Source organism: Eptesicus fuscus, chromosome 20, assembly GCF_027574615.1.
Source record: "Eptesicus fuscus isolate TK198812 chromosome 20, DD_ASM_mEF_20220401, whole genome shotgun sequence".
Classification (NCBI taxonomy): domain Eukaryota; kingdom Metazoa; phylum Chordata; class Mammalia; order Chiroptera; family Vespertilionidae; genus Eptesicus; species Eptesicus fuscus.
In genome coordinates, this window is record NC_072492.1 from 31,027,943 (window position 1) to 31,055,445 (window position 27,503).

At 45.5% G+C, this 27,503-nt stretch overlaps 1 protein-coding gene across 4 annotated transcripts; it reads left to right on the plus strand.

Annotated features, from left to right (window-relative positions):
- Nucleotides 1-1,651: 1,651 nt before the first annotated feature.
- LOC103293167 (ADP-ribosylation factor 2-like) lies at nt 1,652-27,017 on the plus strand. Of its 4 annotated transcripts, XM_054709415.1 has the most exons (6): nt 1,671-2,204; nt 2,890-2,979; nt 4,021-4,187; nt 5,226-5,336; nt 11,143-11,267; nt 13,809-14,945. In XM_054709415.1, exons 3-6 carry the CDS (start codon nt 4,040-4,042, stop codon nt 13,968-13,970), a joined length of 546 nt encoding a protein of 181 aa, XP_054565390.1. In that variant the 5' UTR covers nt 1,671-2,204; nt 2,890-2,979; nt 4,021-4,039; the 3' UTR covers nt 13,971-14,945. The 4 variants fall into 4 exon arrangements, with proteins under 4 accessions (XP_028013274.2, XP_054565390.1, XP_054565391.1 ...); XM_028157473.2 differs by lacking the exon at nt 2,890-2,979 and having other exon boundaries at nt 1,652-1,702; XM_054709416.1 differs by lacking the exons at nt 2,890-2,979; nt 13,809-14,945 and adding an exon at nt 26,330-27,017.
- Nucleotides 27,018-27,503: the final 486 nt, after the last annotated feature.

Sequence of the window (27,503 nt, forward strand, 5' to 3'; positions counted from 1 at the left end):
TCTTCAGGTTTCTCCTAAGGGTGAGTTTACCGGAGGACTGTTTCTAGGGCAAGGAATATGCACAGCATATTTTCTAAGAGAGGGAGAAGACATTCTTTGAACAGAAGCGTGACCAGAATAGAGGGATACATTTAGTAATACTTGGGTGAAGGTGGTCTGGGTCTACTGTGTGACATTTAAACTCTCTAAACTTAAAGATTTCATGTGAGAATTAGATAATTATCACAGAGTACCTAATACATTCAAAACCTGACCCAGCAAGTTACACAGCAAATACTGATTACCACTACCAAGAGTACTATAACTAAAATTACTCTGACATTGCACAGGTTTGTAATCCCAGATGCACAAAGACAATAGACAGGCTCACTTAAGGTAAAGATTGACGTTTGTCAGGGAAGCCTAGTACATAACTGACCACCACCATGATCTGCTTTTAATTAAGAATTTTTATGGCCCTGACTGGGTTGGCTCAGTGGATAGAGCGTCAGGCCTGCGGACTGAAGGGTCCCGGGTTCAATCCCGGTCAAGGGCATGTGCCTTGGTTGCAGGCACATCCCCAGTAGGGGGTGTGCAGGAGGCGGCTGATCGGTGCTTCTCTCTTATCAATGTTTCTAACTCTCTCTCTTTTCCTCTCTGTAAAAAAATTAATAAAATATATTTTTAAAAGAATTTTTATGTTCACACCATCCTGTGTGGTTACTTTTGGTCTCTGAGTTTAGTGCACCGCCCCCTCCTCTCTGCCCCCATAGCTTGTCAATTGCAGTGTTACCCCTTTTCCATCCGATGTACCATTTGCCGGGGTTTGTAACCTCTTTAGCTAACCAAGTTGGCCTTTAAGGAGCTGAGTGATTGAGAGCTGTAGGACTGTGATCCTACTACATTTAAAAAAATATATATTTTTTTATTGATTTCAGATAGGGAGAGAGATAGAAACATCAATGATGAGAGAGAATTATTGGTTGCCTCCTACACTCCCCCTACTGGGAATGAGCCAGCAACCCTGGGCATGTGCCCTTGACCAGAATTGAACCCGGGACCCTTAAGTCCGCAGGCCCGCGCTGTATTCATTGAGCCAAACCGGCTAGGGCAGGTCCTATGACATTTGAAGGAAGGTGCAGGTGGCTAGTATTTCCCCAGCTGTTGAAATCTGTTTAGAGGCAGGGTTGCAGTCTAGCTTCAGATTGAATAGGAAGGCTTCCTTGTGCTTAACCTCGGTGTCAGGGTCCGGGTGTTTCCTACACAGAACATCAGCCCCAAACTAGTTTCCACTTTCAGCCGCATCCCAGCAAAGTTCCTTAAAGAGTACTAGGAACTTGGCCCCGTCCCCACGTCCCCACAGGGCGGGTCCGAATCCTCCTAGGGTTCTTCAATCCTTGGGATTTTTCCGAGTTGATCGGCAGAATAACCAGTAATCCTTTTACTTTTCTGATGGGTCGCACACAGCCTTGGGGCGGGGTACCCGGGCGTGTCTCACCGCGACGCGATGAGCTGTCACTGGTCGGCGAACCCGGCATTTACAAAGCTTGGTGTCTCCAAGGGCGGGCCTCCTGCAGCCAGGATCTTCTTGTCCTTGGCATTGGCCAGACATGCCGTCAATCACGAAAGTTCGAGCTCATTGGTGCGAAAGTTTCAAAAGGTCCCGTCCCCACGCCGGTGACCCACCACCTACCTGAGCGGAGCGGAAGTTCAGAAGGCCGCGGTGAGGGTGGCCGTGATCAGGGAGGACGGCTGAGTCGCGGGCGGGGGAGAAGGGACCATGGTCCTCAAGGCCTCCTCCTGTTTCCACGCCGTCTGCGGGAGGGGAGCTAGAGAGCGGCGGCGGCCTGCGCAGCGGGCCCGGGCTCCCCGTCCCTTTGCCGTCCTCCGCAGAGCGGGGCTCGGGGATCCGAGAGGCTGTCGCTGGGCCCTACGCTTTCCCCACGGCCGTCCGGTGGAGAGGGGGCGGCCTGGTGGCTGGGCAGAAAGGGCATTCGTAGGCCGTCTCTGGGGGTGCGGCGCGCCCCTCCGTGCCCTGTTGGACAATTAGTTCTTGTGGTGTGAATGTGCCAAAGAGGCACTGGGGTCGCCATCGTCTTCCTCCCGAGGTCTGGGCGCCTCTCGAAGATGAGTAGGAAGAGACAAGGAGAAGCAGGAGGGAGAACCTAGGAGGTGCGCTGTGTGTGGTTGGGAGAGGACATGGAGCCTCACAGGATACGTAAGAGGTACCTTCCTTCTCACAGCAAGCTTATGTTTGTTTCTTAACTGAGATTTGTGTGTGTGTGGGTGGGGGGGCGGGGGGGGGGTTGTTGTTGTTTGGTTGGTTGGCTTTCTGCAAAACCAGTCTGTCTTTACTATTGCCTTCCTTTATAGAATCTATCCTATATTCTACTGAAAAACAAAATATTGAACATTTTCGCTGTTAGAAGTCAGTATAGTGATCACCTTTGGGAGGATAATGACTGGGAGGGGGCACAAAGAGTTCTAGGTCACTGGCAATCATCTTTTTTGATCTGGTTCGTGACATTTCATTAAACTGTACCATTATCATGAATGTTTATATCTGTATGTACATTATATTTCAACAGTTTTAAAAATTGATGGCGAATAAGGTGATAGTCAATATCAAAGGCTATGGTATGGCCTCAACTCTTGCCTCATTAATTTCACTGATTCCAGGGCAGTTTCACAATGCTGTACGTATTTCTGCACCTCCGAAAAACGTTAGATTATTTTCTGGGTATTGATATGGTCTGCTAGCCACAGGCCACTAACTAAATTTCGAAGATATGTTGATATTGGGCCTACCTTAAGGACTTTGCTTCACATGTGTAAAATAAACTGGTTCTCTAAGTTCTCATTTCAAGAGAGTTTAGATATATTTATTGTGGCATTGCTTCCCCACTTAAGGTGACTAGAGCCTGCCATCACAGTGGTGGCATTGAGACTGGGCTTCTACCTATCCCACTTAGATGCTGCAGTGGAAAAGACAATTTTCTGGTAAGGTAGCAAAAGGCTTAATTGAGTTTTCCTTTGGAAAAAAGACATACTATTCCTTATTGGCAAAAGTGTACTTAAGATTGTTTAAATTGAATTTAAAAAACAACTAAAAAGCTGGCCCTGGCCAGGTAGCTCAGTTAGATAGAGGGTCGTCCTGATATGGCAAAACTGTGGATTCGATCTCCAGTTAGGGCACATACAAGAATCAACCAATGGATGCATAGCTAAGTGGAATAACAAGTTGATGTCCCCACCCCCGTCTCTGTATTTGTCTCTCTCAAATCAGTATATTAAATTAAGGAAAATAAACTAAGCAAAATAAACGCATAAGCAGAACAGACTCATAGATACAGAAAACATTTTGATGGTTGCCAGATGGGAGGGGGATTGGGGAAAGGGGTGAAAAGGTGAAAGGATTAAGACAAACAAATGGTTGTTATAGAATAGTCGTGGGTATGTAAAGTACAGTTTAGGGAATATATTCTAATAATTATGTATGGGGTCAGATGGATACAATATTTATTGGGATGATTGCTTAGTAAGTTACATAATGTCTAATCACTGAAACTAATCTATATATATAAAAGCCTAATATGCTAAGTGTCCAACCAAGTGGTTGACTGCCTGACTGGTCACTATGACCACCAGGGGGCAGATACTCTGATCGGTAGGTTAGCTTGCTGCTGGAGTCTGGCTGATTAGGACTGGGCGAGATTGGGGCCGGACACGCCCTAGAGCCGACCCACAGTCCCTCCAGCAGTCCCTCCCCAGCCACCGACCCAAATCGGCCCCAATCAGGACTGGGCAAGACAGCCCTGATTGGCCCCAATTGCCAGCCAGGTGAAGGGACCCCACCCATACACGAATTCATACACCAGGCCTCTAGTATAATATAATATTGTATGTCAACTGTAATTGAAAAATGAAAAGTGATTTTAAAAAGTTTTACTAGGATCCACCGTTAATAGAGACTTGTATTTTATGTATGTTTGCATATCTCTGCAAAGAACAATTATTTGACTTGCCTTTCTTTTCATTCAGGTAACCAAATTCAATTACCATGGGGAATGTTTTTGAAAAACTGTTTAAAAGTCTGTTTGGGAGAAAGGAGGTGCGGATTCTTATGTTGGGTTTGGATGGAGTAGGAAAAACCACCATGTTGTATAAATTGAAGCTGGGAAGGACTGTGGCTACCATCTCTACCATAGGTATGTTAACGACCTATGGCCACACCAAGTTACAATTGAGTCTATTAAACTCTTAACATGCTGCTTATATTATTGAATATTTCTTTTCGAAAATCTTGTTTGTTCCAAGAATGTAAACTTTTTGATGCCAAAACCAGGTAATATATACTTAACCAATTGCTCCCCAACATCTCCAGCGCATTCCTAGATTTACAGGGGAGTCATACAAACACATTTAGATTAAGCAAATTTAACCTTAGCTGCTAGGCAAGAAAGTAAAAGATAATAATGATTAAAACATCGAGGGCAGTTACGCCCTCCATTCATCTCAGTTAGCATGTGTCCCAGCCTCAGCCTGAGAGGGAAGCTGGAAATCTGCTGTTCCCTCCAGTCTGTCTTCATTCCAGCTGGCCTTCCTCAGTGGAAGCATCTCTCCACTCCAAGTATGCTCCTAGTGTTTAAAGATGCAGTGTGATTATTTCTTCTTCACTCTGGTTCAAGCCAACTACTTGAGCTGGTGTCCAACTGAAGAATCTGATTTGTTCCAAAGCTGTAGAATGTAGATCAACCTTCCTATGAACCAGCACTGTGTTTTGTGGGCTATTTAAGGGTTTTGCAAAGGCGGTTTTGATAGAACTTAATCTTTGCCTTGAGAACTGCCTCTAGATCCAAATTCCTGAGTGGGAAAGGCTCTAAGAGGGAGGGAGGAAAGATGTGGGAAGGTTTCTATATTGTGCGGCGGAAAGTGGAAGTCAGTCCCATTAACGGCTTCTGTTTGCTCTCGAGTACACTGTTAAGATCTTTTTGCTGCGAGAAAGGGGGAAAGTGGGAGGTTGGAGGTTGGAGAGAGTAGGGAAGGTTTGAGACACCTTCATGATGAATGGGAGAGCAAGCTGACTAACACATTCTGTTTTGTAAGTTATAAATCTTTGACTAGCAAGCTGCTTTGTAAATTAAAAGTCCAAATGTTAAAGCTGGCCAAATGTCAGTTGAAATTATTTGGAATTGTTCCACCAGCAAAAGTTATCATTAAAATTTGTCTCCATCTTTTCAATTTAGGTTTCAATGTGGAGACGGTGGAATATAACAATATCAGCCTCACCATCTGGGATGTCAATAGCCATTGTAAACACAGACCTATGTGGAGACATTATTTCAAGGACACCAATGGTAAGGATTATCCAGTCCACAGGCTTGGAACCATTTATATTAAATGTATCTAAAGATGCATGCTTGAACCCAGCTGGTGTGGCTCAGTGGTTGCATGTCAACCTATGAACCAGGAGGTCACGGTTCGATTCCTGGTCAGGGCACATGCCCGGGTTGTGGGCTCGATCTCCAGTGTGGGGCGTGCAGGAGGCAGCCTGATCAATGATTCTCTCTCATCATTGATGTTTCTATCTCTCTCTCCCTCTCCCGTCTCTGAAATCAATAACAATATATTTTTTATTTTAATTTTTTTAAATTTAATAAATCTTTATTGTTCAGATTATTACAATTGTTTCTCTTTTTTCCCCCCATAGCTCCCCTCCACCCGGTTCCCACCCCACCCTCTGCCCTTACCTGCCCCCCACTGTCCTCATCCATAGGTGTATGATTTTAGTCCAGTCTCTTCTCGCACCCCGCACACCCCTTTCCCCCTGAGAATTTTCAGTCCACTCCCTTTCTGTGCCCCTGATTCTATTATATTCACCAGTTTATTCTGTTCACCAGATTTTTAATTCACTTGATTTTTAGATTCACTTGTTGATAGATATGTATTTGTTGTTCATAATTTTTATCTTTACCTTTTTCTTCTTCTTCCTCTTCTTAAAGAATACCTTTCAGCATTTCATATAATACTGGTTTGGTGTTGATGAACTCCTTTAGCTTTTTCTTATCTGTGAAGCTCTTTATCTGACCTGCAATTCTGAATGATAGCTTTGCTGGGTAGAGTAATCTTGGTTGTAGGTTCTTGCTATTCATCACTTTTAATATTTCTTGCCACTCGCGTCTGGCCTGCATAGTTTCTGTTGAGAAATCAGCTGACAATCGTATGGGTGCTCCCTTGTAGGTAATTAACTGTTTTTCTCTTGCTGCTTTTAATATTCTCTCTTTGTCTTTTTCTCTTGGCATTTTAATTATGATGTGTCTTGGTGTGGTCCTCTTTGGATTCCTTTCGTTTGGGGTTCTGTGCACTTCCTGGACTTGTAAGTCTATTTCTTTCACCAGGTGGGGGAAGTTTGCAGTCATTATTTCTTCAAATAGGTTTTCAGTATCTTGCTCTCTCTCTTCTTCTGGCACCCCCATTATTCTGATGTTGGTACGCTTGAAGTTGTCCCAGAGGCTTCTTACACTATCTTCAAATTTTTGGATTCTTTTTTCTTTTTGCTTTTCTGGTTGAGTGTTTTTTGCTTCTTTGTATTTCAAATCTTTGACTTGATTGTTGCGTTCCTCTAGTCTGCTAGGTGACTATAGCAGCTTTGTGTGCTAGGTGTCCTATATGGCCCAGTAGGTCGGCCTCCCCAGTTACCTGAGGTGGACACTCTTGGTGCACCCCTTTGTGGACTGTGTGTACAGTCTTGTTGTAGTTAAGTCTTGATTGTTGTTGGTATCACTGGGAGGAATTGATCTCCAGGCCAATTGGCTGTGAGGATCAGCTGTGTCTACGCCAGGAGAACTTCTGTGATGGAGACAGCCTTATGAGACAAGACTTGCAAAATTGCAAAAACCTTTGTGCTCAGCTTGGATGGGGCATAGTCTCAGGGCTGAGCAAACAGTCTTGCCCTATGATGCCCCTGGGTCTCAGTGTCACTCGGTATTCGCTGAAAGCACCTCTAAGAGTAAGCCACCCTCGAGTTTCGCCCACTTCCAGACAGTCCAGTTCCTCCCCCAATGAATCCAGATTCCCAGATTCTTGCCCGGAACTGGAGTTCAGTGTAGTGGGGGAGCTTCCGTTTCCCACCCGCTAGGGAAAGCCAGCGGTACTCAGCAGTCAGTCCTCTCTTCGCACACTCGCGCACACGCCTCCAGGCCTCTGCCTTTCGCGGCTCCCGTGAGTTTCTGCCTGACAGTCCAGATTCCCCCCGTATAAGCCTGGGTCCCCAGGGGCTCGCCTGGAACTGGGATTCAGTGCAGTCGGAACTGGGGTTCAGCACAGTCGGGAGCTTTTGTCTCCTTCCTGCTAGAGAAAGCCAGCCAGGCACTCAGCCGCCTGCGCGTGTCTCCGTACCTCAGCCTTTTGCAGCTCCTCTGATTCTCCATGTGCTTTCCTCTTTCCTTTTAGTTGTAGAATTTCCACTCAGCCAGCTTTCCTGTGGTTCTGGATGATGTTCGTTTTGTCTTTTAGTTGTAGTTTTGAAATTGTTGTGCGAGGCAGCAGTTTAGGTGTTTACCTATGCCACCATCTTGGTTTCTCCAACAATATATTTTTTAAAAAGATGCATGCTTGAAGCACCTGGTGGTGCTCTGCTTTATTTGGACTGTCAGTCGTTCCTTCTCTTCTGATGGCCTACTTACACTTACTGGGGAGATTTCTTTCTGAGAAATGGTCCCTGCATTCCTAGAAAAAGTACTCGGGCTTTAATGCCCAATATAGGAAACTCCTTTTAATCAAGAAATGGTTAGAAAATGGTTATCCTGATGAATTTCATTTTTTGGTTGAGAGTTATAGGTGCCCTTAGATGAGGTACCAATTTTTTAAGAATTTGAATTCACTAACCATTTTTAAACCTATTGAGAATATCTAAAAATCATGCCTCTGGAGAGAAAGAGATGAACAGAGAGGGCTGAATCCCCAAATCCCAAATCCCAGTCTCTTGTGTGGCCACAGTCCCTCCCTGCTGTCCTACTATTCTACAAGTACACGTATAGGCACGAAAATCCCAGATTGTTACTATATTTCCTTATCATTGGTTTCTTAAAGATGGGGCTATATCACACATAATGCATAAAATGGTCTCTTAGTTCTCACTTGGAAAGACTTTTCTCTGATTGCTGGTAATTTTAATTTGTTAAATGGCAATGTACTTACATGGCTCAAAATTCAAAAAGAAATAAAAGTCTATAATAAAAGGTCATCAGCTCATCACTGTTCCTTAACCATCCAGCTCCCTTCCTGTAGGCAATGATTTTTATTTCTTGTATATCTGCACAAAGGTATTTTATGCAACATAATTATGCTATAATTATATATTCCTCCCCTATTTACAAAACAAATTACAGTATGCTACTCATGCGTCAATTTACCTTTTTCTAGGTTCTTTTAGTGCAAAAGTCTTATCTTGTTTCTCAGATAAGAATCCCTATAAAAATAGAATATGAAAAGGTACCTAATATTTATAAACCTTTATTGTTATTAGGAATGGCAAAGAGATACTATGCCAGCTTCCCCCCTGTCTGTTTTGCATTAGGAACTAATGATTGTAAGGATCTCTTCAAATTTCTGGATAACCTGGTTTGCTTAGTGATGATCACAGTTCAGAACTGCTGGCAGCATTCATATTTTTTTGGGGGGGGGAATTTTGAATGTTTTGCACTTTAAAAATCTGATGTGCTATAACAGGCATGGCTTTGACTCACGTGCAAGCCCCACACCTTCAGCAGCTGTCGAGCTGTCTCCCGGAGTGGGCTGGTCCAGAGCGGCTGGTCCAGCAGCTGTTGGAGAGGGTGGGGGGATTGGGAAGCATGGAGGGCCAGGTCAGAATGCCAACACTGGCTTTCCCTCCTAGACATAGTCATGAAATCTCATAGAAGGAACCTAGAGGTCATCTCATTCTCACTACCTGTTCCTTACCAGCAAGGCCCCTTCTACAGTGTCCCCACAAGTTGTGGCTTAAACTGGGCATGAATACCTCCAGGCACAGGAGGGCCCCCTCAGTAGATCATTACTTTAGTTCTGTTGACTCGTTATCACGTTGACTTACTGTAGATTTTACCCACTGATCTTTCATCTACTATATAAAACAAGTTAAGTCTCTCTTTATGCCATAGCCCTTTAAATATCTGAAGACAGCGATCAGCAGTCCCCCCATTGAGTCTTTTCTCCAGGTAAAATATCCCCAGTTATAGCAGTTATTTTTCAGATGACATGGTATCTGACTCCTTTCCCATCCTAGTCATTCTTTTAATCCCTCCAGTTTGCCTGTGCTTTAGGATGTGGGGTCCAGCACTGACCACATAACATTCCCAGGATATTCTGACGGACATACAATAGCGTGGGGTTTGTTTTTTTTAATCACCCATATCCTAAAAACTAAGCTACCTTCACTGCTGTTGATACAGCTTAGGATCAAATTCGTTCTTTTGGCAACCACATTCTTGTCTGAGAGAGGGCTTACTGTCACCTGACCCCACGTGGTTATTACCGTTATTGCCACATGGACTACTGCTAAGAAAGTCTCCCCTGTCCTGTATTTGGATGGTGTGTTGGATTCCTCCTCGGCACCTCCTTTGGGAGATCCTTTCTATCATCTCTTGCCCCAGCCAGCGTGGCAGTGACCAGGTCTGTGCAGGTTTCAACGATACTTGCTCAGATACTAGTACAGTGTGGCAGCACCTTTCTTCACCCTGTCTCTTGCTTCCTGGGATTTTTCTGGGATGCTGCAAAGACTTCTGACACCAGCTATCTGGAGTTGTGCCCAACTTCATGGGTCACATGCACAAGACTCCTTTACTTCAGGCACCAGCTGCAAGTCTGGGGTTCCCCAGGCCACCCTGATTTCTGATCAGCTGACTGCAAATTTGGTGGTTTCCACTACCCCCTCAGGTTCATCGGAATGACTTCCAGGACCCAGGAAAGGGCTATACTTACCATTACAGTTTTATTACAAGGACACAAATGAACCAAAGGGAGAGATCTGGGTGGTACCAACACACAGCTTCCATGGTTCTCTCCCTGCTCACATGTGTGGTTTCACTGAAAGCAATCAGATGGAAGGATACAGGGTGGGGCAAAAGGTTTACAGTTGTGAGAATATAAAACACAGTGTAATAAAGCTATTTTTTTGGGGGGTGGGGGGGGGGGTTGTTGTTAATCCTCACCCAAGGATATTTTTCCATTGATTTTTAGGGAGAGTGGAAGAGAGAAGGAAAGACAGAGAGAAACATCGATGTGAGAGAAACACATTGATTGGTTGCCTCCTGCATGAGCCCTAACCAGGGTCCGGGCTGGGGCAGAGCCTGCAACCAAGGTACGTGCCCTTGACCGGAATCAAACCCAGGACCCTTTGGTCTGCAGGCTGACGCTCTATCCACTGAGCCAAACTAGCCAGGGCTAATAAAACTCTTGTAATAATCATAACCTGCATGTTTTTTCCACACAAGCCACTGCAAACCTACTTATGCCCCACCCTGTATATAATCCTGAGAGTTAGGAATACATTACCCTTCCGGCACATTGATGTGTGATATATGCAGAGTATTGCCAAACCTGGGAAACTTACCTGAACTTTGATGTCCAGAGTTTTATTGGAACTTTATTATGTAGGTTCGATTCAGAAATTAAGTGATTAAAAATGAGTGATTGCCCTAGCTAGTGTGGCTCAGTTGGTTGAGCATCGTCCTGTACACCAAGAGGTTGCAGGTTCGATTCCCAGTCAGGGCACATGCCCAGGTTGTGGGCTCAATCCCCAGTAGGGGGCATGCAGGAGGCAGTCAATCAATGTTTCTCTTCTCTCTCACATTGATATTTCCATCTCTTTCCCTTCCTCTCTCTCTAAAATAAATAAAAAACGTATTTTTTTTAAATGAGTGATTAAAAACCTTTTCTTTGTGTATTTCTCTGTATATTTTCTGTAATCTGGTGAAGGGCTATGATGCTTCTGAAAAAGATAGGTTAGTTGGTGTACAGTACATTTCCTAACTCTTGGGATTATATATCCTTCCACAGGATTGCTTTCAGTGAAAAACACATGTGAGCGGGGAGAAGCCGTAAGGAGATATAAACAGCTGCCCTTTCCAGGTTCAGATCACTAACATGCTTATGATGTCTCTCCAGGTCTGATTTTTGTGGTCGATAGTAACGACAGAGAACGGATCAGTGAGGCCCAAGAAGAACTAACCAGGTTGTTAATGGATTATGAGCTCATAGATGCAGTATTGTTGGTGTTTGCAAATAAACAGGTATGTTGTTGGCTTTCTGAATACTGGAACTGAAACTTACTGCTAGTTGATCACTTAAAAATAATAGATATTTAAATTAGATGTCTGCCTCTCTCTCTCTAGTCCCTACCATAACCTCTTCCTCCACCTCCTTTATAGCATCCGTCTTATATTCATTCATTCATCCACTCAACACATATTCGTTGAGCATCTAAGTTCCAGTCATTGTTTTAGGTGTTGGTGATAATATCAGTGAACAAGACAGACAGAAGTCTCTGTGTTTATGGAGTTTACATCCTAGTGGGAGGAGAGTCAGTGAATACATAATATGTAATGTGTCTGGTGGAAGTGTTGTGGAGGAAGGTAAAGCAGAGAAGGGGCAGAATGGATATGGGGAAGGGCCAGGATGCCTCTCTGATGACATCTGAGCAGAGACCTGAAGTCCATCAGGAAGGGAGCCCCAGGGTTCTAGGAACAGCAAGGCAGCCAGTGACACTGGAGCAGAGTTGGGGGTGGACCAGGGAGGGAATGATTAGATCTTACAGGGCTATCACTGAGGAGGAAATCTACACTAATAAAAGAAAAACATGCAAATTGACCATCACTCTGCTACGACCACCAACCAATCAGGAGGGAATATGCAAATTAGAAGGACAAAGATGGCAGCCGCCCAGCTGCTCCAGGCAGGGAGTGGCCAGGCGGGGCAGGATTCCTGCTATGAGAGGGAGGGCCGGGGGGGGGGGGGGGGGGCGGCAAGGGATCTACAGGAGCAGCAAAGACGAAGACTGCAGACTCCTGAGTCTGCATCAAAGACGAAGATGGCAGACTCCGGCCGGAGCAAAGGCCTGGGTCCCGGGTGCCGGTTTGTTAGAAGCCAAGAGAAGGAAGGCCTATTGCACAAATCTCTTCGTGCAACGGGCCTCTAATGTAATATAAGCTGTAAAAGAGTGGGAGGAGGACCCAGTGTAGAACAGAACGTGAAGCTGAGCTAAGTATGGGAAAGAAGGTAGAATCATGTGGAATGTACCAGCCTGAGATAACAACAGTTACCTTGGGATATGTTTCCTCCCACTCTCTCCTCCATGAATATATTCATCATATGATGGAAATCGTACTGTTTTGACAGTGTTGCATACTGTTTTGTCACTTCCGATTTATCGAAAGCATTTTCTCTTGTCATTCATCTCTTTGTAAACATGATTTTAAAGTTGATATTAAAGGGCAAATGGATCATCATTTACTCAACCATGTCCCTACTGTTAGGTTCGATGTCAGTCCAGAATTTCACTAGTGAACATAGTGGACTTTCAAAAAAAAAAAAAGGAACAGATTTATTGTTTTAATTATAAAAGCAGAATATGTTCATGGTATAAGTATGCAAACAGTTCAGACTATCAAGTGAAGTGAAATACTTAGTCCCACTCCTCAGGGTAAAAACATTGTTACATTTCTTACCTCTTTCCAGAGGTAGAACTTTCTATGCCTATATAAGCAGTTAAATCAGGCGTCCTCAAACTATGGCCTGCGGGTGTTTTTGCCATTTTGCCATTTTGTTTTTTTACTTTAAAATAAGATATGTGCAGTGTACATAGGAATTTGTTCATAGATTTTTTTAAACTATAGTCTGGCCCTCCAACAGTCTGAGGGACAGTGAACTGGCCTCCCGTTTAAAAATTTTGAGGACCCCTGAGTTAAATGATTATATTCACATTTAAATTGTGGAGATCATAGTCTGCATTCTGTTTGGCAACCTGCCTTTTTCAATTAGCATATCTTTGACCAACCTTCCATATCAATACAACAGATCTACCTTGTTCTTTAGTGCTAATTTATTCAAATTTAGTTTGAGCTTGCTATGTGCCAGACACAGTTCTATGCACTTGGGATACATCAGAGAAAGAGATAGAGTCCTGCCTTTGTGAAGCTTACATTCTCGTTAGGGGAGATGGATAAGAAAAAGCATACTAAGTAAGTAAATGTTATAATATAGTAACATGTGCTGAGTGCTGTATTTAAAAAGATTAAGCAGGACTATTTGGAGAAGTCATGGGGGCTCAGGTCATGAAGGCCTACAGACCATCAGAAGGACTCTGACCCCCAGAGAGACTGAGCTGTTGCAGGATTTTGATAGAAGAATGACTTGATCTGATTTTAATTGACTGTTAAGTTAAGAATAGACTTTAGGGGAGCAAGAGCAGAAGCAGGGAGACCAATAAAGAAGTTATGTATGTAATCTAAGTGAGACATGATGGTGGTGGGGTTAGGGTGTAGCTGTGAAGGTGGGGTGAGAAATGATCAGATGCTGAATATATTTAGATGGTAGAGTCTGTAGGATTTCCTAAAGTGGAGTTGTGAGAGTGAGAGAGAGAGAAAAAATTAAGGATGATTTTAAGGTTTTGGGCCTGAGCAACTGGAAGGCTAGAGTTGCCATCAGCTGAGATAAGTCTGTGGGTTGGGGCAGGTTTGGGGAGAAGAGCATGGTATATATACTTTTTTAAAAGCATGATATTTCATTATATGAATGCAACATTATAAACTGACTTTTGGATATTCTCTTCCAAGGATGTTCCCAATGCTATGAGCACAGCAGAAATAACAGACAAGCTTGGCTTACAGTCCCTCTGCCAGAGAAACTGGCACATTCAGGCTACTTGTGCCACCAGTGGAGACGGGCTTTACGAAGGCCTGGACTGGCTCTCTGACCAGCTTAAGAACCAGAAGTGACTGGAAGCAATTCACTCCTGTGCATCATGGCGAAATCAGCTGCTTGTGTGTGTGCCAGGAGCAAGTGTGGATGTGTGGCTGGGAGTGGGGCAGCGTCCTCACACTGTGCCTTATATCTGCTATAAGAAAAACCAGCGTTACATTTTGTACACTACCTCCGATTGCAGTAGCTTTGATGATCATTTCTACAGTTGCTGGAGGATTCCTGAGGGCTGTCGGGTGCACAGGAGCCAGAGTGATCTTCATGGTGGAAAGGAGGAGGGCTGCTGGCATGAGGACCAAGTTCAGTTGTGAAGCCCTGGGTCTGGCGTCTCTGCATACCTGGGGTCCTTTTAGACTTTAGAGTCTACGAAAAGGAAGGAACTGTCATTCTTTCCCGTCACTGCCACAGCTAGATGCTCACTATTCAGTGCTTTCGAGCAAAAGGCACTTGCTGACCACAGGTTTGAAGTTCAGATTTGAACTTTTCCCTTCAGCTGCATCCTAGCCCTGACTTCCTGGTATAACATACTTTATTTCAAGGAATCAGTGATCTTTTTCACTAGAGTATCCAGACTACATGAACAGTATAAAATTATCCAGTCCTCCCCTTGTGCTAGTACCTTCCCTCGTTTGCCTTTTTTTTTTTTTTTTGCCAAAATGGACACCATTTTGGGTAGTAACCCAGCATGAGGCTACAGCTCTTTGCTGGGGCCACAGTCGAGCGCAGGGTCTGGAAAAGAAAGCAAGGTGACAGGCATGTTTGTGTCCTTGCATCACCCTCTCAGGTTTCAGGCTCCTGAGACTGCTGCTCTCTCTCCTCTGCTCTGTGCTGAATGTTCCACGCTCTCAAAGCAGGAGGTTTGCTCCCGGGAATGAATCATCACCCTGTACAGTATCTCAATCCAACTTCTGGTTTGGGCTAACTTCTGTTCCCAGAACTACACACCTGTGAGTTATGAGAGTTTGTGAGAGGATCAAGAGGTTAATTTGGGGGACAAAATTCCCCCCAACCCCTGGTATTTATTGCCTCTGGGTTGGTGTGAAATTTTGCCCTCCTGGTAATGGCTAGCCTGCACCGCTGTCCATGGTCCTGACTCCCTCTTCTGGGCGGTGGTAATGTCTTACATGGAAACATGCTTTATGTTGTCAGAATGTTAACGAAAACGGCCTGGAGATGGGCTAGGTTCTCTCAGTAGTCTCGAGCTCTTTTGCTCAGACATCTGTTGGCCAAATTTGTACATGTTTCCACTACTTTACCTTTTAAAATTCCTTTAAAAAAATCTATTGAAATTACAGAGGTTAATTTTAACAAAGGTGAATTTTAAGAAAAGTAAACCTTGTTTATTGAAAACAATGAAGTTGATATTACTGGGGAGAAACTGCATACCATGACAAGTGTAGGTGTAATGTTTTTCTTTAAAATAATTGGCTTTAAAGACTGTTCATTGCGATATTGTCAGCTAAGACCAGATTTGCTTGTTTAACCATGGAGTAATTCCTGAGAAATGTTTAGATTCTACGTTTAAATTGGCCGGGACTGTGTCTTACGCTGGTGTATTTATGCTTAGTACAGTGTACTTAGTACTGTGCTAGGCTTCAGTGAACACTGTTGATTGGTTGAACAATAAAAAACTTGCTTTGGAAGGAAGAGAAGGCAGCCATGTACTTCTGAATGTCTTGAACTACTTTAAAATCCCTCCTTTTCTATCTTAGCTGATTTTCTATAGAAAACTCACAGGGCACTTGTACAAGAAAACCACAGGGGTACTCTCCTGGCCCTGGGCCTTTAGCAGTACTCCTCACTGGTACTTTCATGACTCTTCCAACTATAGTCTTTGTCTTTCAGTGATTTTGGTGAGTTGGGGTAAGTGGGGACACATTAGTGCAGTGGCTTTGAGCAGACACTCGGGCCCCTGATAGCCATATTCACATCCCAGCTGTGTCCCTCACTAGCTGCTGGCCTCAGGCCAGTTACTCTCAGCCTCCTTGTCTCTGAGCCTCAGTTTGCTTAACTGTTAAATGGGGATAATACCTGTTTCATAGGGTTGTGGGGATTAAATGTCTCAGGCCTTTGTGTGCCTTGCTCTGGTGTTTCTCTGGGGCTATCTTGATGCCCAAGTGTAAACAGCAGTGCTGGCCACAAAGTAATCAGCCTTATTTATAGGAAAAGTGAAGTGGGGTGGGGTGGGGGCTATGCTTAATCTCTCCTGCTCTATTCACCTGATCCTGCTCACTGCTGTCCTATTCTAACCATGACAAGTGCCAGCTGGGATGCATGTATAGAAAAGCCCATTGCTGTGTCCCACCCTCATCTTTTTTCCTTTTTAAAATTCTGTGGTGTTTAGTATATTCACAAAGTTGTGCAACCACTACAACTAATTTCCAATTATTTTTATCATCCCAAAAAGAAACCAACTCCTCTCTTCCCCTAGGTCCCCAGCAACCACTAATCTACTCTGTTTCTATGGATTTTCCTGTTCTGGGCAGGGGAGGGGTTTGGTGGGTGCTTTAGGAAGTGCTGAGGTGCTGTTGGCCTGACCACAGCACCAGTTCTGAGGCATCAGTCTTAGTTACAAAGGAGGCAGAGCCCCAGGGAAAAGACTGCCCCATGGTTAGGCAGCCATGGAATTTATTACCTCAAGAGGGAAAGGAGTGTGACTAATAATGCACTAATAATTTCACAGGGACTACAGGTGTAAAGTGAGATGTATGGTCCCCTATTGAAATGGCCAGAGCTCTGAGTGTGGAATCGAAGTGTGAGGCTGAGATTAGCGCTCCACCCACCCACTCGCTGGTTTCAGTTGGGCTACTGAACCTCTGACCCTTGATTTCCTCACCTAGAAAGGAAGTTCCCAGGCTTACCTGGGGTACAGCTCTGTGGATACCAAGAATATGGGGTAATGGGGGGGCGGGGGAGCCCCATGCATCAATTCTATATATTGTAGATCATGTACTTTGATCTATTTTAAATAATGCCTTATCAGGGCTGAGAATATTTGCATGGGAGTTGCTCAGGACAGGAAGGTTTACATTCTTCCTGTAGAAGTAGGTCTCAAGTGAGGTATGACAGACACCCTCTCGTGACCCGAGTCCTTGGTCCACAGGTAGCTGGTAGAAGTTGTCAAAATAGTACACAGAAAATCTGATGATATGCTTTGGAGATACTTTTTCTTTGAAAATTTTGATATTCTTTTCACCTTTTTTTTGGTAGCAGCTTTACTGAATTATAACTCACATACCACTTTAAAAGCGTACAACGCAGTGGTTTTTAGTATACTCATAGATTTGTGCAACCATCACCGCAATCAACTTTTAGAACATTTTTATCACCCTGAAAATAAACCCCAGGCCCTTTAGCAGTCAATCCCAGTTTCTTTCACACCCCCCAGCCCTAGGCAACCACTAACCATGGATCAATCTCCTTTCTGTCTCTGCAGATTTGGTGGGACGCTTTGAAAAAAAACTTTGCTTTTGCGCCACCTTGTGGTCTCTGAGGAGCAGTACACTAAGAACTTACCTTTTTATTTTCATTCTTTTACTCCAATGCATAGCATGGGAAAGCCTCTGGGAGGATGCTGTGGCACACGCAAGCACTAGATGGACCACACAAGCATTGGATGAACCACTGAAGTAGGCGACCCTCCAAAGTGTTCAATCTTTAGGCTAGCTACTAATGTGGCCAGAAAATAGATTGCCACTGGGTGGTGCCACTTACTGCTTCATGCCACTCACCTACACGCAGCCCTGGCTGGGGTGGGCCACGGGGATTCCCAAGTGTAGGAGAATCCGCGTTTTGCCTGGACACCGGGAACGACTTAGGAAACAGGGACTACAGCCAAGGATATGCCTGGAAGAGAAAAGAAAAGTAGGTACCCAGAGCAGAGGACTTGTGAATGCCAATAATAAAACAGGCAGCAATAATCATATCCACAAAGCAGTCATTGTTACTATTGATTGAGCATCCTGGACACTGTTCTAGGCACTTCACACACATCATCTCTAACCTTCACCCCTGGAAGGCATGTGTATTATATCTGCTTTGCAAAAGGGAAAACAAGGTTCAAGAAGGTAAAGTCACCTGCCAAGGGCCACGTGGCCATGATTCAAATGCAGGTCTGGGGCCCTGGGGCCCAGATCCTTCCAGGACAAAGTGCTGCCTTGGACTCTGAGCTGAAAACCTGACCACAGGTCAACATCAGACATACCAGCCTGTCATTTCTGGAATCTACGTTTTCAAAGTTGGACAACATGTCCCCATCTCCAGTTCTCTCCCCCCTACCTCTCAGCTTCCTGATTTATCAGGATATTTACCAGTAGGGGTTCTGAGGTCACATTGGGGAGTCCTTGGATATATTTAGTTGGAATCAGGAGAGCTGAGCTCATGTACAGCAGAGGGCTCTCCTTGAGCACTGCCATCATCTATCTTGGGTCCTCATTACCCCATAATCATGTTTATTAACCTTTCCAGGTTGACGATCATTCTCTTTAACAAAGGAAATGGAAGAAAATTAGAAAGAGAAGGCTTTAAGTTTTTTTCAGTTACTTATTGGCATAATGTCACGTGCCTTGAACAAGCAGGTAAGACCTCACAGGATGCTCTCCTTTTAGCAGAATGAGCCTTTCTAACCATTTCTTGAGAGCTGAATTCCCTCACCACTCCTGGATCTTGCCTCTGTGACATCAAGTCATCTAGAACAGCAGACTTTACCTCTGGGTTCTCCATGTACAAGGAGAGGAAGGTTGGCAACTAGGCACATCTCCCTTCCCAGATAGGCTCCCATCGGGATAATACCGCAATGAGCTCAGGATCACAGAGCAGTTCTCTTCTCTTCTTGGGAGGCTTAAGTTGGATGGGGAAAGGCTGCCCCAGGAATAAGGAAATTCACTGTGAACTACTTCACACATGGCTCGTAGAACCTCAAGCACCCATGTAAACCCAATTAGGTTGCTTCATTTTGTGTCCATGACACTTTAAACATGAGCTCAGGAATTTGGATGGCCAACTAAAAAAATTATAGGGTTCACATTTCAGAAACATTGATTAAATTAGGCAACTTGAGTATCTCCTCCGTTGGGTAGGCAGCCTCAGTTCCTTGTTTTGGCTGATAACTTGGGGCTGGGCTGGGCACTGAAGGGAGGAAAAATAATATTCTCAATTATCTTGCCAGATAATGAGATGTGTAAAAGCCCCCCTTACCCCCTAGAAAATCCCCTTTAAGCAATTCAATTTTCTGCTGACAGACACAGTAGAATGGGTCATCTGGGGCTGTTTCCTCTCCATGGCTGGGGTGGGGAGGGGCTTCTCTGAGGGCCGGTGTGACAGAACCAAGACACAAATCCTGCCTCTCCGACCTCTCCAACCAGCAGATTTTTGCTTCATCTCCCTCCATCCACGCTTCTCTTTCTTCTGCCATAGGAGGGACTGGAATCCTGCCAGGCTCTACCAGCAACTAGTTAGGTGATTCTAACTTTCTGAGGCCCAGTTTCTCCATCTACAAAATGGATACAATCATATCAACCCGAATCATTTAGAAGGCTGCTGGAAAGGGGTGCCTACATTGACTGCCCTAAGTGTTCAATAACAGTATGTAGGGTGCTGGTTTCGTCATCCACAACCATTATCGGGAATGCTCATGATCAGCAGCTCATAGGAGCAGCCCCAGTAGCCTCCGTGTTGTGGGGGGCTGCCCTGCAGATGGCACTGTGGCACAGAGCATGTTCCTAGGGGCTAACCCTGGCAGGTGGGACAGCGCCTAAGAGTTTGGCCATAGGTGGGTCTAACCTGGGTTTCCACTTCCTGTATGCCCCCACAAAGGTCCCCCACTGTCACATTTGGTTTCTCATAGGGCCAGTTACCTGCTAAATCAGGGATCCTCTATTTCTCCTTTTCTGCCCTCTCCAGTGGATAGAGCAGTGAGTCTCACTGGCCTCCTCTACCCAGGCCTCTCCTACCTGACCATGGACCTCTGACTTCTGGGAACCAACGCAGCAGGAGGTGTGTCTGCAGCCCCTTCAATCCCTCTGGAGCATCTCTGCATTTCTCCTGGGCTCCATCCACCTGTGATAGGAGGGAGGCCAGAGGCCATCCTTGTTCTAACTTTGTTCCATCCAGGATGAAGCTAGGCGCTGAGAAATGACCTCAGCCAGTGCTGAAAGACAGTAGGCCCCAGGACCCCCCTGTGGCACTCAGAAGACAAAGGCCCAGGCTAACAGGGCAGAGCTTGACTCCCACATAGCCAGGTTGGAATCCCAGCCCCACCTCCAGCACTGTTGTGACAAGTTGGGGGGGAGGAGGAGAGGGGTTGGGGGGAGATATGCCCTAAGCATCCCTTCCCACCCTGCAAAGAGAAAGAATGATACCTGCCCTCCAGGACACAGTAGTGGAGACTAAATGAGATGAGTCATGCAATAGGCTTGGCACAGTGCCTGGCAGACGGTGATATTCAAGTGCGGTGGCGGGTATCTGACCAGGGAGACTAGGATGGCTAGTGCGGGAGGACCGTGGGAGGGAAGTGATGGTGGGCTCTGCAGGGGAGGGTTCCTTGGTGAAAGCCCTGTGGGAACCCACCCTTCCTCTGCTGAGCCCCTGTCAGGGGTCTGGGCACAGGGCCAAGTGGGCCGACCATCTGGCCAGCTGTTTTGCAACAAAAATAGATGGTGTCAGAGGCTCTGAGAGCCAAGCTCCTTCGACCCTCAACTGGCAGTGGAGGCCACACTAGACACGGTCACACTCCTGCTCAGCAGTTTTCAGGCCAGCCACCTGCAGTAGCCAGTGAGGGCAGGAGCTGGTCGCCAGGGAGCCAGTGCAGAGGCCTGAGACTGTGGCCGTGGGCAAGTTACTTAGCCTCACTTGGCCTCAGTTTCCTCAACTGCCAAATGGAGTTCTTGTAGGGGTTCAGCAAGTTAATGCGTGTATGGAGCTTGCAACAGGGCCTGGCATTTAACACGGGCCCCTAGGGTGTGACCTGCTAGTGCTGTGTGCCTGGTGCCCCAACATCTCATCTCTTTCTCTCCCTTTTAAAAATCAATCAATCTCCGTCTCTTTCTCTTACTTTCCTTTTTTCTTTTTCTAAGCACAGAATTTATTCAACACGCATGTATGAAGTGCCTGCCATATGCCGGCCCTGGGGAGGTGGGGAGGGTATTGGGGACACAGGACTCTCCCAGCTCCACAGCTTGTCAGCGCGGTGATCTATTCTCACAGCTGCTGCTTTACAATGGAGCTGGTCTCCCGGGCCCCACAGACTGATCCAGCCCAGCCCCCACAAAAGACAGAGAGCTAGCGATTCTGAGGGAGGGGATCTTCCTTCCTGAGACAGGGGCAGCAGAGGTCAGAGTCTGGCTGAGAGTGAACGGGGCTGGTGGCTGACAGCACAGCCGTTGAATCCAGGAGCTCCTCATTCAGGGAGATTGTGCCTCTGCCCTGCTAATGACAGAGCTGTCACTCACCGTGGAGTCGTGCAGGACTAGACACTTGCTTTGTCGCCCCACACGAGGTGACAGATGTCATGGGGGCCTGGGGAGCTCTGAGGGGAGAGTTGAGATACCCTTTCCCCCTATCATTTCCCACCCACCAGGGTCACATAGAAATGCTCTCACATACCTTAGTGCCTTTGCACAGGCCATCCCTTCTGGAGAGCCTGCCCTCCCCCTGCCCCCTCAGGCTTTCTTTCATCTGACAATGTCTCATGCATACTTCAAGGCTCAACTCTCAGGTCCCCTCCTCTGAGAGGAAGCCTCCTTCAGGGCTCCAGGATGGACGGAAGCCATCCACCCTCTGCCCACACTGCTCTGAGGCCGTGTTCATACTTTTCCTACCACAGTGGACACAGTGGAGGATACGGATTTGTTTAGGTGCTTGTGCCCCCTGCCACAGACAGTGAATTCTTGAGACTAAAGGCCAAGTCTCAGCTTTCTCTGTATCCTGGGGCCGAGCACATCGTTGGCACTCAACAACTGTGTGCTGAGGAATGGGTTGTCTCTGCTGTCACCAGCCACCTCCACCCAAGTCTTGACACTGAGCTGGATCCAATCCCTGCTCATGCCTGGCCTAGAGCAACAGACCTGCTTTAGTGAGAGGTTGGGGTTTGGAAGGCCAGCTAGATAGAAGGATCTAGAATGAGGAGGCCTTTGCCTATAGAGGACCAAATCTCAGCTCGTTTCCCCCACTGAACTAGGAGAGACCAGTTTGGAATTGTCTCTCTCTATATATATATACACGATGAGTTTGAGCTCAGAACTAGTTAAGCCTCTTATTCCCATCCAAGCTGAGCCATAAAACGTGAACTGCTCCCACCGGAGGCGGAAGTGAGACAGGGCTTCCCAGGCAGAAATCCAGGGAGGTGCCTCCCAGACCACAGAGGGGGAAAAACAAAAATCGAGTTTAAATTTGATTTTGAGATGCAGAAACATGAAGTGTTCCATGTGTTTGCTTTCCAGATGAAGAATAGAGAACACAAAAATGACTTAACAAATGAAGGAAGTAATTAGAAAAATATTATTTTTGTTCTATGTGATGGCCAGTTAAGGAAGAGAGACAACGAAGAGGGAAGAGAGAACAGGAAGTGGAAAGGGAAAAGGAGAGCAGGATGCAGAAAAGATAACATCCAAGAAAGGGGGTAGGTCTTTGAGAAAGCTGGGAGAGATGAATGTAGAAATACACACACACACACACACACACACACACACACACACACACGTTTTGATCTCATCAAAGACTTGTTTTTAAAATTTTGGGTTATGGTTTTTTTATCATGCTAAGGGAGCAATTTTCAACTCATTTCTCAGTTGTTTTCTGTCATTCTTGGTTGATAATTCTTTTTTTTTTTACAATCTATTTTCCCCCCTCTACAAGCTTTTAAGATCTTCATTTTTCATACCCCTCACCATGAAATTAGTGTGGGCTTTTATTCATTCGTTGCATTTGGTGCTCAATAGGCTTTTAAAATCTGGAAATGCAGGCTCTTCAGTTCTAAAAAAATATTTTCGTATTACTTCTTTGAGAATGGACTCCCTTACATTTTCTCTATTCTGTATTTCCTTTGTTGGGCCCCCAACATGGATTTTTCTACTTTCCCTATTTTTTCCATCTCATATTTTCCATGCCTTTATTTTTCCCACTTTCTGAAAAATTTCCTTGACCTTATCTTTGAAATCCTTCTATTGACTATTTATTTCTGCTTCATATTTTCAATAGCCAAGGGCCTGTTCCTTTTTCTTTTCTAATTATTCTCTCTTTTAAAACAATTGTTTGGGTACAATTTACAGACCTTAAAATATATGATTCAATGCTTTTTAGTAAATTTCAAGAGATGTGCAACCATCATCACAATCCAGTTTGGATAGGTCCTTCTTGTCTGCTCCTTCGTTCAAGTTTGATGTTTTCTTTCCTCCAAGGTCCTCTCTTTGGTTATTGGTTTTAGTTTCTGTCTTTTGTGTTGGAGACTTTTTTTGAGTTCTTGGTTATCCTTTGAACTCCACTAATATTTAAGAGTAAAATATTATTAAAAAGCCATCTTCTGGACACTTTCTGTGCATAGGTGTCACTTATCAATCAATAAGTTTCACCATAGGAGTGATATGAGGGCCATATATTTAGAATAGAATTCCCACAATGTTAGTAGCATGGGGTCTTTTTAGGGGCCAGTTTCACCAGAGAAGAATCCACCAACCTCCTCTCTGGGGTGGGGTGGGTGACCGGGGTGGGATAGTACAGATCTGGTTGCTAAGGTCCTTGGAGATAGATGTATAGCATAGGAGGCTGGGGGTACAACCATTTGGAGATAGGCTTTCATTTAATTCTCCCTCTGATGACTCTTTTCTACTGTTCCTGTTGATCTGGGTTTGGACCCTCAATTTCTCTGCTCAATACACCTCCTACTGGGGTAGAGGAATGGTGTTCACCCGACTGTACTGAACTGGGGCAGGAACTTGGGGCATTTTTCTACGGATCCCCAGTTTCCAGTTGGGCTGAAGCTGCCCAGTTTCCAGTTCATTCTTGTCTTTGCAGTCCCCGGTGTCTTGCCAAGATTCCGCAGCTTGAATTGGCTCTGTTCTCACGAGCATCCTCCTGTGTAGGCACATGGTATTCAGCTTTCTCAGCTCTGATAATTCCTCCACCAGCTTTTCATCTTCCAAAAATCTGTTGATGCCTTTTGTCTTATGCTGCTTCCCCCCTCCCCTCATTCTTTTTATTTTTGTGGGCTTATACCTTTTTTATTCCTTAACTCACATTTTAGTGAAGTTTCAGAAAGAAACAATGATATGATTTCACTTATATGTGGAATCTAAAGAACAACATAAACAAACAAAACAGAAACAGACTCATCGATACAGAAAATAGATTGATAGTTGTCAAGAGGTGGTGGTGGGGTTGGAGAACTGGATGAAAAGGGTGAAGGGGTTGAGAAGTACATATTGGTAGTTACAAAATAGTTATGGGGATGTAAAGTGCAGCATAGGGAATATAGTCAATAATATTGTAATAACTATGTATGGTGCCAGGGGGGTCCTGGAGATATCGGGGGCACGCTGTGTAAAGTCTATGATTGTCTAAGTGCTATGCTGTACACCTGACACTAATACAAAATAATGAATGTAAACTGTAATTGGAAAAACACTTTTTAGAAGAAAGAAACAATGAGAAAACCATGTACTCAACTTTCCAGGTTTAACCTCAAATGTGACTTTTCAAGCTATACTGTGTTTTTGCAACAACAGACATAAGAAACCAGAGGAGGTCTCCTGTATCCTATACTGAATATGTTATGGATCATCTTCTTATCAGAGAAATCTTTCTAATCTGGGCCACTGGCTCTTAAAAAAGATGTAGGAAATGAAGAAAATCCTGAGAAAGAAGCCTGAGATGATCAAAGGGATAGACCTTGGGTCCAGGGGGAAGTTTGAAGGTGTCCATGCGACTTAACTGGGAGAGGAGGCTCAGGATTGGTTTAGTTATGCATTTGAACGAATTCGTTTTCCATAAAGTGACTTCTGTACCGATACATCCCCCACTGTCCTATTTTGTGTTGGTATGAACTTCTAAGTTGCCATAGAGATGGTATCCAAAATGAGAGAGAGGAAGAGTGGGAGAGAGACTAAGACTATATTCACCAGGGTGGGTTAGGCTATGCTGTAGTAACAAACAAATGCTGAAATGTCAGTGTCTTAATAAAGGTTCATTCCTCCCTCCTCTCACCATCTTACTGCTGCTTGGTAGCTCCCTCCAAGAGGTGGCCACAGGGCCCAGGCTACGTCGACCTCATAGCTATTCTATCTGAAACACAAAACTTTCCAAGGTTCTGCCAAAGGGGAGAGAGAACTGGAAGGTCATGCAAGATCTAAGGCCAACATAGGAAGTGGTTTATATCACTTCTACCCGCATCCATTGGCCAGAACTCTGTCACATGGTCCCAAATCACCTGCAAGGGAGGATGCAAAACGTGGTCTTCCCGTGAGGTCTGGAGGAGAATCCAGGGAGGTAAGGATGTTGCATTGTCTCGGCCACGGTTTTCTGAGAGAGATGGCAATGTTCTGAGAGGAAGGGGAGATATGGTCTCGGTGTGCACAATGCCTGGTCAAGAGGAAATAATACTCAGCTAACGTAGGAAATAGCAGTTGGACATAAAGAGAAATTTATTGACTTTAAGGATGTCAAACATTAGTACAGAGTATTTGAGAGGTGACATCTATCCTTGCATATCCCTAAGAAAGAGCTCCTGGGAATTGATGGATCTACCTGTTTGAGGGATGAACCACATAATCAATGCGATCCCCTAATCCCGGGATCCTACTCTCCAATACGTAGGGCTCAGAGTTTGCAAAGCTGGTGGGTTAGGATGGTAGGGGCGGGGGGGACAACCCAGATTTTGTGAAGCCTAAAGCTTATACTACATTGGGTACCTTCTGTAAGAAAAAATAATTCCAAATTATGGGTACAAAGTTAGATCCAGGGCTTAAAAGGGGCCTTGCAAGTGGGGAACCTCAAACATAAACTTACTACTTCCCTCCTCTGGCCAGGACAGGCCCATTGAGCCTTTGGAACCAGTAGATTCCAAAGCATCTTCCCCAACAGACTTGCTCTTCCAGATCCTAGATCACGCTCCTGATTTTTTCCTATTGTTTAACTCAGCAGAAAGTTGTTGAATGGCTACCATGTCACGGGCTAAGCTGGGTATCAGCCCAGAGAGCAGTGGTCCTGACCCGGCAGCTCCTGAGCCCATACAGGCAGCCTCAGGGCAAAGGAGAAGGGGCATGGGCATAGAGAGCCAGATGGGAGCGCAGGGCCAGGTGTGACCTGAAGACACAGGTGGTCGTCTGTGGGCATCAGGCCCCTGTGCTCAGAGGAGAAACCCATGCTGCTCTCTGTCTTCCTGCAGAGACTGCAGAGGCCTCAGGAGCCTGCTGTGGAGCAGAAGGCTGTGTGCTGCGGCCCCTCCGTCAGACACCTCGCTCCTCTCCTGGGGCTGATGCGGTATCACTATGCAGAGTCAGCAGCCGGCACTTGAACACTTGGTCTGGAGCCCAGCTGTCAACCTTGTCCCCACCGTTGTCCCCGGCACTGTCTGGGCCTTTTGGAGCTGATGGAACTGCAGTGTCTGGAAACCTCCAGACCCATGCTAGGTCCTGTATCCCACCTCTGACAGTTTGCTTTGCTCCTAGAATTTTTAAGCAGCAGAAAACCACAAACCTGCAGAGGTTTCTGAGGCCCTCTCATCCCTCGTCTAGTCGGAAGACCAGGCCACGGATTCGCTGGGTGACTTTGCAGGACGCCTTCATCTTGCTGGGCTTTTTCCTCATCTGGAAAACTGAGAAAATAACCCCGATGAAGGGTGATTTTTGTCTCTGTGGTCAAGGTCAACATGGGATGGGTCGGGATGGGAGAGGACACTGACATCTCTGGGTCAGCTGCCCAGGTACTAGCCAGGGGTTCCAACCAGTCAGGCGCAATGGAGAGAATTAGGCAGGGCTGGGGTCTTGGGAGCCCTGACGTTGCTTTATGGTTTAGGATGGTTTTCCAGGGTTTGCACTGTCTGGGGGTGGCAAGCCCGGGCGGAAGGAATAAAAAACGAACCTCCTTAAAGTGATTTGTTTGAAAATTTTTTCATAGAGACACATTGTACTGAACACACAGACCTGAAGATGAATTTTAAGAGGCTTTCTAATGAAGCAAATGCAAAACAACTCACGTTAGATAAACCTCCTTGGCAGAGCGCGATTGGCAGGGAGACCGGAGGCTTTCTCGGCCAGGGAAGGTGTGCCAAGGGAGCCAGGGTGAATTTCTGAGGAAGCCTGGGAGGGCTGGTGTGGCCTCCTCTCTGGGGTTCACTATGACTCTATTCCTACCCAGAAACCTCTGTTCCCTGCTCTCTGCTATTTACACTAGTAGCTTCCCAAACTTCTCAGACCATCCTCTAATACGGGGTCTAACTGCCTTTTGGGGTTTTGTAGATGGACTTCAGGAGATATCAAATTCATTGATATGTGCAAAATTTTACATGTGTCAAAAAACGTCACGTGCCTGGGCTTCACAGTCTCCCTGGGAAGAGGGGC